The sequence below is a fragment of the Notothenia rossii genome, assembly GCF_949606895.1.
Source record: "Notothenia rossii genome assembly, chromosome: 4".
NCBI lineage: Eukaryota > Metazoa > Chordata > Actinopteri > Perciformes > Nototheniidae > Notothenia > Notothenia rossii.
The window spans coordinates 25,981,512-25,994,756 of record NC_136902.1 but is presented as its reverse complement, the minus strand read 5'-3'; the positions used below and the strand labels follow the sequence as shown (position 1 = coordinate 25,994,756).

Below are 13,245 nucleotides of genomic sequence, written 5' to 3'. Positions count from 1 at the left end.
TGTATGTCTTTTATACATAAATATGTGTCCCCTGTGTGTAAGGAGACTCACAAAGTGTCAGAAAATAAAACCCTTTCTCTTTTCTCCTTACCCACATCTCTAAAAACGGGGGTACAACGGAGTTGATCCAGATTTGCTGTGGACTTGACGTCATATCGGAAATGTGTGACGTGTTTTGGAAGTAATATGGTCAGTGTTTACATAAGCAACCATCGCTAACACTCAGAGCTTGACGCTGCATTAGAGAGAATGTGTAAAGAAGCCAGATGTAAAAAGGTACTGTCCCTGTGACACACCCACGAGAGAGAAAGCGTTTGAGCTCCATACTGTTTCAGAAATAATTCTTGATGTGGTTTGGAACATAATATGGCGTTTAATCCCGGCAGCGTTTAGCTGAGTTTCTGCTGGTAGACACTCTTCTCTTCACAGAGCTCATTGGCTGGCCAGCAGCAGCTCGGTTACATTTAAAGGGACAGACCCAAAATCAGCGCTTTTGTACGAGGGTTGAAATAGAGGGGTATGACTATGAGGCATGGCTAAAATGGGTGATCTGTTTGGTATTTTGAGCACAACAATTCAGAGATAGTTTTGTATAGATATGGCCCTATAATATATTTTTCAAATATAGTATAATATGGGACCTTCAAGTAAATGTTGAGACACAGGGGGATTCTGACAGTCCTCATAGGGGTTCCAGGAGAAAAAATGTTTTGACTGCTTATCAAATATAAGAATTGTTCAAATATAAATTTGATGTTGGTAAACGACAATTCATTGGTTAAACAATTTCAATTATCAAGGGCTTGGTAATAAAAGTATTAATGTTACACTCGCATATAAAGTCAGCTTTAAAACTATGACACATTTAAATATATGTTAATTAAATCTTATCAGAGTTTTTCTAAAGTTGGAGGACCCTTTATAATCTTTACTCACAGCCTCCACCACACTGATAGCGCTTCCTCTATTCTGCAGGAAGTGAGAGTGGCACTCTGCGGGAAGCTGCAGGCGGGACGGAGAGTGACTGCGGCTGGGAGGACCGTCATGGCCGTCTGTATACCACGAACTCCTCTTCACCGCTCCGGGGAGGCTACCCACGCTGCCGTGACTACGCCAGTCCACCTGAGTACACACACACAGATACACACAAACATGACTTTATAGAAAAAAAGACCTACAAACACTTGTAGACAATGTATTAAGCAAGCATAGTTATTATATATATATAGTAATATAGTAATTCCTAATTCATAGTAATTCCGACGAGAACAATCTTTATAAAGACTATCACTCTGACTTTTTTAAAGGGGCCCTATTATGCTCATTTTGAGGTTTCATGACTACGGAGCCCAGGAGGTTTCATAGAGAGAAAAATAAATAAAACGAGGCCCCGCTTTATTAACTTGTGCGCACGAGATGTAATTCGTAGCCTCAATTTAAATAAAACGAGGCGACGCTTCATTAATTTGTGCGCACAATATAATTTCTCGTTCGCACAAGATACTTTCTTATGTTAAAACACATCGAACTGCCCGATTATTACGCCATATTATTAGTTTTATGAAGAATATGTCCAGTTGCCAGGGCGTTTGTGTGTGTGTGTGTGTGTGTGTGTGTGTGTGTGTGTGTGTGTGTGTGTGTGTGTGTGTGTGTGTGTGTGTGTGTGTGTGTGTGTGTGTGTGTGTGTGTGGGCATTTGTTTATGATAGTGTTGTTCGTTCCGGTACACTCCGACAGGACTAAACACTACATCGAGATTAAGATTAACACATTTCTTTCACTTGGGAAAACACATATAACTATAGAGGACCAGATGTGTGTAAATTACTGTTCGTGGTAATTTGAAAACAAATGCCGGTGTCAGACACACACAAACACACCGAACACACACACACAGAGCGGAGCTGAGCACAAACACATCATGCGCCCTGGTGACCGGACATCTCCTTCATAAAACGAGGGGGAATACTCTGGTAGTTCGATGTGTGTAGAGGTGTGTGTGGTTAAACGTAGCAGCCTCGATCTCTATTCAGCGGTTCTAATGAAGGGAAACGCAGTGCAGTAAACAGTAAAAGGCACAGCTCTTTGCAGCTGGTGCTGCTCTTCTCAGATTCTGCTGAGTTACACGTTACTGCCTCCAGTGCCCTGTACGACGAAGCCAGTTCAACTGACCCTGGATATGTTCGATTTACCCGGCTTAACTAACCCTAAAAAACGCGATCTCGCTAAGCGGTCCTACGAAGCTGGTTATCAACTCAGTAAATCAACCAGGGTTTCTCTGACCGGCTGAGAGCGCGTTCACGTGAAAGGGACGGGGTTAGCAACATTTGACCAATCACAAACATGGAGACGCGTGCTGACAGCGCAGCATCATACTTCATGAATGAATAGTAAATAGCAAATCCTGCTTCGTAGTAAAGGCCACTGGTGCTGCAGATATTTCATAAAGTGAAGGAGGTTTTCCTTCTATAAAACAGCTGTGGGCAGCAGATACTGTGAGAGTCACGGACAGGAATTCGTAGATCAAAGCAGACTGGTCTGCAGACTCTTCTGTTTTGCGAATCCGGTGCTTAAACAAATAGCCTAGCTCTAAACCCCTGACCAAAATGTCCCTAAATGAAGTTTGAGTTTGAAATATATCTCAAATAATGTATGCACTGCCATTTCTCCACATAAACATAACAGTCTGCAATGAAACGATTGTCTCCTCTGTGCTCCACTTCCTACTTGGCGCACTGGTAAATACTTTCTCGTTCGCACTAAATACTATCTTGTGCGCACAAGATAGTATTTTGTGCGCACAAGATACAGTATTTTGCGCGAACGAGAAAGTATATTGTGCGCACAAGATACTTTTTTTTTCTCTCCATGAGCCTTTAGGGGCTCCGAACATGACTGTATTTTGTCATGTCTACTGTGACATGTTTACATGCTTTAATGTTCAAAAAGGTATTTATTTCTCTCATAATGCCCGTGCTGCAGAACCTCTTTTCACCCTCTGTCTGAAACCAGAGCCCAGTCTGCTCTGATTGGTTAGCTGGCCAGCTATGTTGTGATTGTTCAGCCGCTTATAGATGTCCCGCCCCTTAGCCTATCAATTACAATGTGGTGGAGCGCTAGCCAATAAAAAACACGAGTGTTACGTAGTGATGTCACTATGTTACAGAAGTAAACAAATGAGTCCAATGAAGGCTTTTCAGCACGGGGGGTGTGTGCGGGAGAGGAACTTTGGGATGTTAGCCTTTGCAGACTACTTACATGCACAAAAACATATATAACACACTGAAGGAAAGGGTAAACCCCCCAAAAGTATAATAGGGCCCCTTAAGACCTGTAAAGCTCACTAAAAACCTTTACATCTCACCAATATTGACATGAACAACCCCTTTGTTAGGGCAAACGCTAGACGACCTGAGCTTTATCTAGAAATAAGTTATCTCACAGTGAGGCAGACCTGTATGAGAGGTGTGTAGCAGGGCGAGCAGTCCCTGTTGATGGGCGAGGTAGGAGGCGTGACCCAGGAGCGGAGCGATCGCGTCGGAGACCGGCGGTGAATTCTACTGGCATCGAGACCGGCCACCGCCATCACCTGAGGGGTGAACAAAAAAGGCAGGCATTTTGGGGTAAAGAGAAGAGCAAAAACAGGTCCGGGATGTACTGTAGATGAATGCATCACAATATCCAAATATATAAAATGTGTGTGTGTGTGTGTGTGTGTACCTGTTGATGTACAAGGTGCAGTGGAAGAGCTGTGCAGGATGGAGAGAGAGGAGCATCATCCTGACTACTTCTTCTACGAAGACACTCAAAACTGAATGTTGGTCTTGTGCAGGCTGAAGGGAAAAAAGCTAATTTAATGCACAAATATATGTAATAATAACACCAGATGAATTATTAACTTTTTCCCTTTGTATTAATTACAAAAAGCTGCTTCCAAATAACAGAAACACAACTTGTTAATTTGAAGGTGAATGAATCAGCCTAGTTTATTGGTATTTGTAACAAATTGATCAAATTTATATTGTTGATCATTGAATAAAAACATTTAATCTTACTGTTTTAAATAATCTGAATTACTTCTCAATCACTCATCTTAATAAACGTAACTACAGTTGCTCTGCTGTTGCATATCACCTTGAGGCGAGGGTAAGAGCCATCTCCTGGGTGACCGCCTTTCGTCTTGGTAGATCGGCTGTTGGTCATCATCAAAGTAACCATCAGGCTGTTGGTCGCCCCTGGAAACCATGTGGTCAAGGTCTGCCTCTGCATCACGCTGGTCCCTGTTGAACAATCTGTTGAACAAAAAGTTTAAAAAAAACCTCATATCTTGTTCATGTTACTATGCTGTATTAAGAGCCATTGTAGGTAATAATTCCAAGATTTACTTCATGAATTTATTTTAAAAAACCTGCATATTCCCTTAGATACATTAAGTAAATTAACTAGAAAAAACTTGAATATTGCTTGAGATAAGAGGAAACGCCGCCAACCTTTATATACCTAATATACTCACCCCACCTATTTAAATGCTGTAATGTCGCCCAAATAATTATGTCAGCGTTATAAAACAAAGTGGTAAAAAGAGAGAAAAAGGTAGCAAATAAGTTCATTGTTATTATGTTGTTACTGGAGAGCATGATACCAGCGATGCACCATTAATCAAAAGTGAGACGTGCTGCATAAATTCTTGCCATTGAGATAATACTTAGAAATAAAGTAATATAAACAAGATACGCCGCTCCATCCTGTTGGGCTGACAGCTGCTGTTACCTGTCCTTTGTGACCATGATGTCGTCTTCCTGAAACTCCTCCCCACTGAAATACTCTCCCGAGCCTCGCTCTTCATCGCTGTCTCCGCCCCCTGACTCCTCTCGGCGAATGGTGGGGTAGAGCCCACTGCTGCTCTCTGACCTTTGAGTCAAACGTTAAAGTAAACAAGTCAAACATTTATCTGTAGAAATGTGATGATCATTCACATATAGGAATTACATGAGGACTTTATTCACAGTTACTATTTGTTGTAGATTTTATGCGGACATTATTACTGTAAACATCACAAGGCCTCTCCACAGCGCTCGTCCTCTATTGCATGCTTTGAAACAGACACATCTTCTCTTTTTATTAGTAAGAAGCATTCACATCACAGCGAGTTTGTGTCACACACCAAAAATCATACTGTGAAAAAAAAAAAAATCATGCACATACCTAATGTAGGCCTCATAGTAGCGTGTCCTGTTCAGAGGAGAGGAGCGGTATAATTTGGGAGAGGGACGGAAAGAGAGGTAGCATGCAATGAAAAAATAGACAAGATTACACGAATGAAAGTTGGGGTCTGTTGTATAATTATTTTTATATTAGTGAGTCATTCTCAACTACAAATAAACCTTAAATTGCTTTGGCTCACATTTGCTTGCTTACGTTTCTACTATAATAAATAAATGAAAAAATGAATGTTAACAAAACAAGTGAGAGTTTGGGCACACAATGCCAGGAGTTACGGGAGGAGTATCATAACGTGAGACTTTTTGAAAGCAAAAGCTACTTTTTGTCATCATAGAAGCAAGGGTGGTTCAGGGTGGGTTTCTATCAAACATGCCCTTTTTCCCATTGTTATTCCTCATAACTAAGATTTGTTTCAGCTAATTATATTCATGTCATAGATCTGTGACGATTAATTGAGAATATTGAATGATCAACCAGCCATACAGGACAGTATGCTTGGCTTAGACATACTCTCTTTACTTAAATACACTTTGAAGTCAGTTTTCCTTATCATACAAAATACTCCTAAGACTGCTTTGGTTTACGATTCTTATTTAAACAGTTCCTCTACTGATATTACACAGTTCTTAGAGACGCCTACTGCATATGTTGAAGGACTATAATCCTTTTTTTCACTGACCTTGTGGAGTGTGACTTCCAAAGCTTGTTGTGTACTCCTCTGCTGTAGGTGGACACTGATGACCGGTTTTTGGCAGAGGACGGACGGTCTCGCCCTAACAAACACTTCTGCTGCCTCCCATTGGCCATGGAGAGAAGCGAGGGCACGTTGGCGTTGTTGAGGTTGGCGTTGGAGGGGATTGGTGATTGATGGCAGGTGGGAATACAGTGGGGGTTATTATACGGATGGGGGGAGTGATAATGATGGTTGTACTGGATAGGTGAAGAGTTCATCTCCGTCTCCTCTCCTGCGTCGCCCTCGCTGGCCCTCCTGCCTGTTTGGGTTGGCCCGGTGGAACCCCCGCAGGAAAAGGGCAGGATCTGTAGCGGCCGCTGGGTGGCGGTGGTCGGGTGAGAGTAGCCTTGCTGATCTGCACCCACGTGGTTGACATGGTTACCAAAAAGGCCTCCGTTACGCTGCAGAGAGACACCAGAAACCAATGAGTACTAAGACAGAAACAGGTTTATACACAGTAAGCTCTTTACAAGTACCACTTTCTAAGATAAGCAATGTTTAAATTAAGGAATCTCAACCAGAAGTTCTACAATGATTACATAGACATTCAAAACATAAAGAAAAGGCAATAATGTTAACAATGAGTGACAGGCACAGTATGTAACGTGATAATGACTTTCACTAATTCTTAAAAATGCCAAATATAATGTGTGTTGTAACAGTGAATCATGTAAAGGGCAGTTTGTTAGTTGAAAGTAATTTTTTTAAATCAACAGAAACCACTCTTAAAAGTGTAGGATGTAAAACAAGAGGAACATGGTTTGTTTTGATTGGCCTATATAAGGAAAAGTGTCCTTCAATAACTAAAAATAAAAATAAAAAGTGTTTCTTCAAGGATACTTACCCTGTATATATCCTCTTCTTCCTCTCCATCAGCCTCTACTAGCCCCGCCCCTTGCAGGTCACATGATATGGCTCGACGGATCTCTGGTCCGATGTCATGCAGCGTGCGCAGGCCAGCCTGCCAAGAGAGAAACCATAATACCAGATCTGACAGATGTCACAGGGGGTTTATCCAGATGTGTATCTCTGTCAAGTTAAGTATTATTGTTGAATTTTTTTTAGCACCTAATGTTTTTAGTTGCTTACATTTTTTTTTTACCAGAGTACACTTCAGTGACGTCATTGTTATCCATAAACACTGATAACAATGTAAAATTCTGGTTAGCCTGGATAAAAGCTCTCATAGGAACTACTTATTTGGTAAAAAGACAGTTTGATTTGGATCATCCTGTTTCTAAAGTGGTCTTTCAGTTATGCGAGCACTACAAAATAATTTAGTATTTTCTAAGTTGCCTGGCAATCCTTTTAAATTCACTTTGTCTACTGGAGATAATAGGCTGACTTTTGAAAGTAATTTTTTTTTGTCATAGTTGACGTTGGCTCTAATATAATCACTGTTAATTCATCTCACTCAGCGAATGTATGAGATTGTGCTTTACTCACCTGAAGAGCCATGGTTGTGTTCAGCTTTTCCCACGAGCGCCTTCCTACAAGACCTTGCTCTTTGCGCCTCTTGAACTTCCTGAAGTAGTCCTGTATCAGGAATGTGGCATAGAACTTCCCCACTGTTACCTCGTCATCTGAGTGAGCAGACCAGACACACCAAAGCCTCCGATATCAACACCAAAACTCGGAAACACCTCAACACTCAAATTCTCTTTACACCCATAACATTTCAAAAACAATATCCCTCATCAGAGGTCACTATCTCCTCATCTCAGAGAAATGAAACACATCTAGGTATTCAAATTGCACTAAAACTATCAGGACTTAAAAGTCAAACATTATAATGATGAAGCACTTCCGCTGCAGAATACGTAAAGACATCTGGACAATAAAACTCAATGTATATGTAACGCAGTGGCGAACCGTGTCTATCACAACTGGACCTTCTGTAGACACCAGACACACACACCCCCCACCGCTGCCGCCCCCCCCCGTCGTTATAATGTCCGTCTTTTCACTGAATTGTCGTCTTGAAAAGGGTACTCACAACAATTCCGCAACAACTTCATCTTCATCAACGTTGCACTTGCCATTTCAACGTTAAAAACAATAAAACGGCATGAATTGCTTCATCGCATTCAGATCCTCTGTCTCGAGCCAGTTAACTAGCGGGCCTTCTAGAGCAGTGGTTCTCAAAGTGGGGTCCGCAACCCCCAGGGGGTCCGTGGCACTCTGCCAGGGGGTCCGTGAAAAGTTTTCAGATTCATTCATTTAAATCTCTTTTTTTTTTTTTTTTTATACAAAAGGCTTCATAGTTCAACAAATAATATTTAATTTTTTTAATCTAAAATAGTTCAGACTACGTTCTAATCTAACACATCTATACATTTAAAAATCAAGCGCGTCACCCGTTACCGTGGAAACAACAATAACTGGTACGTCAGTCAGAGAGTGCCGCTGCTAGCATCATAGAGATATAACACGGCTAGCATACTACGAAGATGGACAGATTTTTAAAACGACCGGTTACGGCTACAAATGAAGTAAATGAAAAACAAAAAACAAAAGTAAGGACATACGATGAGGAGTATCTCCAATATGGATTTATTGAAGTGGAAGGGAAACTGAAATGTCTGATATGCCTGCGGTGTCTTGTCAATGAGGCAATGAAGCCTGCCAAATTGAAGAGGCACCTCGAGACCAAGCATCCAGATTATGTAAAAAAAGACCGGGCTTTTTTTGAGAGGAAGGGCGAGGACTACCGCCAGAAACAACAACGGATGGTTAATGTTACGTCTGTTTCTGCTAAATCGCAGCGGGCCTCCTACCTGGTAGCGCAGAGGTTTGCTAAGGCGCCAAAGCCCGGGAACTGCTGCTTCCTGCTGCGGTGGATCTGTGTGAGGTGATGGTGGGGAAAGATGCGGCTGCCAAATTGAGAAGTGTACCTCTGTCAAATGACACCATCAGACGACGAATTGAGGACATGTCTGCTGATATGAAACCACAACTGCTGCAAAGACTGAGAGGGTCTAAATTTGCGGTTCAATTGGATGAGTCCACTGATGTGTCCGGCTCTGCGCAGCTCAACGCGCTGGTTCGCTACCCGTGGGAAGGAAGGATTCAGGAAGATTTTTTATTTTGTCAAGAGTTGACGGGGCGAGCAACAGGTGAGGAGATTTTCAATGTTATAGATATGTTCATGGAGACTGGCAATGTGAGTTGGGAGAATTGCATTGCGATTTGCACGGATGGGGCAGCTGTCATGACCGGACGCAAGAGTGGGGTGGTTGCTCGTGCCAAGGAGCGCAATCCAATGATGATAGCTACCCACTGCATGCTGCACAGGCAGGCCCTGGCGTCAAAATCATTGAGTCCTGAGCTACAGTCCGTTCTCAGCACGGTGGTATCTGTGGTCAACCACATCAAGTGTAAGCCACTGCAGTCCCGTTTATTCGGCCAGCTCTGCAGGGAGATGGGCGCAGGACAGATTCAGAGGTGCGTTGGCTCTCCCGTGGAAAAGTGCTACAGCGGGTGTACGAACTGCGCTCAGAGCTGTGTGAGTTCATCCAGAATGACAAGCCAACCACTGCAGCACTCTTCTCGGACCCCGAATGGATCGCACAGCTTGCCTACCTCGCAGATGTGTTCAACTTATTGAACGATCTCAGTTTGTCCGTTCAGGGCAGATATGCCTCTATCCTGGAGGTAAGCGACAAAATCAAGTCATTCCGTGCCAAAACAGCGATCTGGAGAAGGCGGGTGCAAAATGGCATTTCAGACATGTTCCCCCAACTCACAGAGTTTTTGGACACAAACCAAAGACCAGCTGAGATTGTGAAAAATACAATCGGTTCGCATCTTGCCTCCCTTGGTGACTATTTCAATGACTATTTCACTGACGTTGACACCGATGCCTGGGACTGGGTGCGCGACCCCTTCGTTGCCCATACATCAGCACGGGGTCTCAGTGGAAAAGCAGAGGAGGAGCTGCTGGACCTGGCATGCGACGGGACGCTGAGAATCCGGTTCGGCCAAGGGGGGCATGTGGACTTTTGACCTTCGGTTGAACAGGAGTATCCGGAAATTGCTGCTGTTGCCATGCGGGTGTTGCTCCCCTTTCCAACCACAGAACTGTGCGAGTCATCATTATCAGTGCTGACTTCCATGAAGACCAAGTAAAGGGCTCGGATGGAAGTGGAGAACGACCTACGTGTATGCCTCTCATCTACTTCTCCAAGGATGGAGAAGTTGTGCAGCGAGAGATGGGCCCATATCTCACATTAATGGTAAGAGCGTGCTATCTCTCTCTCTGTGTGTGTGTCTGTGTGTGTGTGTGTGTGTGTGTGTGTGTGTGTGTGTGTGTGTGTGTGTGTGTGTGTGTGTGTGTGTGTGTGAAAAAATAGTAATTTAAAACCCATTTCCTACATGTCTACACCACCTTGCCCTCTTTGGATTTAATCAAGAAACATTAACCCTGTATAATGTTAACCAAAACTGTAAAATTATGTTATATTACTAAAAACGTATTATTGGGAATCGCGAGAAGTTTCAGAGCGACAGAGACACAGAGCGTCCCCGTAACCATGGTAACTCACTCTCACTCCTGCCTGGTGCGCATGGCGCCAGAGGAAAGGGAGAGACGCAGAAGTGAGACTGACTGAGATTACTTTGAGCAACATGCATGGGAATAAGTTACAATATAATACATTTGTGTATATTTCTCGCTATTCAGATGGTCTGCTGCCTGGTGCTGCTGTTGCGCAATGTGCAGTAGTGTCCTTTTCGCACCATGACATTATCAGTTATGAATTTGTTTTTCACTGCTTGAGAAAATGGACTTGTGGCTGAGAGCGTGTGAAAAATGTAAATTGTGTGAGAGTTGGCAGCCCTGTGAACTCGCTTGACATTATTATGTATGAAACTGCCAATCAGATTTATTTACTTATTAATCGAAGGTGCCGGAACGCTGTTCTGGATCGTTCCGGCCCACTTTAACCCCTGTGTGTGTGTGCGTGTGTGTGTGTGTGTGTGTGTGTGTGTGTGTGTGTGTGTGTGTGTGTGTGTGTGTGTGTGTGTGTGTGTGTGTGTGTGTGTGTGTGTGTGTGTGTGTGGCTATGTGTGTGAGCAACAGAAATGTCAGATATGTTGCATTTAATGATTTAGTTTGATATGTGTGTCTTCACTTGCAGAGAGAAGCAATCAGCTTCATGGACTGCCTTGCATCACTCCAATAGTGTCCAGAGCTGGCTGCCATTACAAGTAGTGGTTTGGGATTGTAAAAATGCAGTTGCAGTTGTTTTGCAATTTACTTGATATATGTTGCAATGCAGGCATGTGTTCAATTGTTTATAGCCTGCATTTATTTTGTGATTAGACTTTTATAAATCATTTAATTTTAACTAAGAGTGAAACACTTGATGTGCTATCTCTCTGTGTGTGTGTGTGTGTGTGTGTGTGTGTGTGTGTGTGTGTGTGTGTGTGTGTGTGTGTGTGTGTGTGTGTGTGTGTATGTTCTGAAATGCACTTCAAATTATCACTTTTCTCTTGATTTCCCTTTGATATTTTGTTTAGGTACAGTGTTACTTGCAGCGGATTGATTGTTTTATGGGTATTCTGTGTTGAGATGGTGCAAATATTTTTTATACATATCTAATATCTTTCTAATACATTTGTCTTGTGTTGTTCTTTCACATAACTAAGACTATAGAAGTGTAAAAAATAGGCTACGTCAGATTATTCCAAGGGACATACATGTCAAGTCAAGTCAATTTTTATTTATATAGCCCAAAATCACAAATCAGAATGAGGGGGTCCTTGGTGTATTCTCTATCTTGTAAGGGGTCCTTGGCTGCAAAACAATTGAGAACCTCTGTTCTAGAGGACCCTGGAACCGAGGGAAACTCTGAAAGAATACGCCCATTGGCTACAAATCAATATCTGATTGGTTGATCAAACTGTCAATCCAAACGCTCTCATTCAGTGCAACGGCCAGGGCATTCGATCAAGGAGGTAGAATACCTTGGTTGAAGGATATTCTACCCAGAGACCCAGAACAAGATCTGATTGGTTGCTTTCTTTTCTAACACAAAACCACTGAAATGCGTAGTGCATGGTCCGAGAAGGACAAACAAATCAACGCAACACTGTAATTTTACAGATCAACAACACAGATACAATTCTCATTTATTCATTTTATATACATTTTATTTATATAATTACATTGATTTTTTGTTTGTTTTATCTGAGTGTTCCAGGGTATTCTGTGAATACCTTGAAGGCCCTGACGGTTCGCCACTGATGTAACGATCCAAATGAAAATAATACAAATATATATTTATGAAATGCCATGAACCAAACATAGCAGCACACACCACCTCATCAGAAGGTCATCCTAAAGTTCAGAAGCAAATTTAAGCCTTCATGATTTATCTGGGTGTTGGCACAGAGCAAAGCACTGTGCAATTCTACATCAGTTCAAACATAAAACAAACAACAAGTCCTCCAACTCATACGACCAAATGGGCCGATTGTTCAGGCCCTTATTACGACCAAATATGTCGTTTGTTCAAGCGCTTAATACGTCCTATAATTACGTTTTAAAGTTTTCGCCCTCGAGTGCTCCTGTTGAATGCTAACGTTACAGAGGGTCGTTTATTCACAAATAACCCTCTCTGTAAAATCCTAAATTGTAGGATAGTTTGGCCATTAAAACCCTTTTTGATTAGATTTCTAGCGAGAAGTTTATATTGTACTTTTAGAATCCAAGTCCAGTCGATATGTAGGATCTATAGTTTGATAGATATTACGAAGATGATTTGAGGTATGCGGCAGCCTCCATGTAAAGTTACGGGTTGAAAACAGTATTTCCGGTCTCAACGTTTTCATAATAAAACCAATGATCAAATGATTTAACAGTGATATCTGAAGTACTCATCAACTAAAAAACATCAGTTTATCCTTGTTAATTATACGACATTTATTGGTTTAAATTGTGTACAATCTTTTTGTGTTTTTCCCATAGGTTTTTCTCTTTCGATTCTGAGAGACACCTTTCTTTTTTCAGAGGTTTTGATAGGCTAAAACATCGATTGTTTTAGCCGCAATGCATGTCGGGATATGGTGTTCATGGTGATATGAAATCGGGAAAAAATTGTTTTAAATAAAATAATACTTTATTCCGAGTGTTCTTGCTTTTCTCTTTGGAAGTCATCACATAACGGCATTGTAATACACGGTTCGGCTGCATTAAATATTACATATCTGCAGTAGATATTTATTTATAGAGCCCTGATCAGAAGAGCTTTTGACAAACTGTAAGAAATGCCGCCAAAACTGAATACG

General features: G+C 41.9%; 1 protein-coding gene across 1 annotated transcript in view; it reads right to left on the bottom strand.

Moving 5' to 3' along the window:
• cacna1db (calcium channel, voltage-dependent, L type, alpha 1D subunit, b) overlaps positions 1–13,245 on the bottom strand; it is a 114,405-nt gene that overhangs the window by 5,281 nt on the left and 95,879 nt on the right. Inside the window, exons 41-49 of the mRNA XM_079679472.1 lie at positions 7,402–7,538; positions 6,800–6,916; positions 5,902–6,356; positions 5,205–5,231; positions 4,770–4,910; positions 4,134–4,291; positions 3,720–3,832; positions 3,454–3,588; positions 937–1,122 (exon numbers count right to left, since the gene is read on the bottom strand). Of these exons, the coding sequence (XP_079535598.1) occupies positions 937–1,122; positions 3,454–3,588; positions 3,720–3,832; positions 4,134–4,291; positions 4,770–4,910; positions 5,205–5,231; positions 5,902–6,356; positions 6,800–6,916; positions 7,402–7,538 (1,469 nt within the window). The remainder of the gene's footprint in view (positions 1–936; positions 1,123–3,453; positions 3,589–3,719; positions 3,833–4,133; positions 4,292–4,769; positions 4,911–5,204; positions 5,232–5,901; positions 6,357–6,799; positions 6,917–7,401; positions 7,539–13,245) is intronic.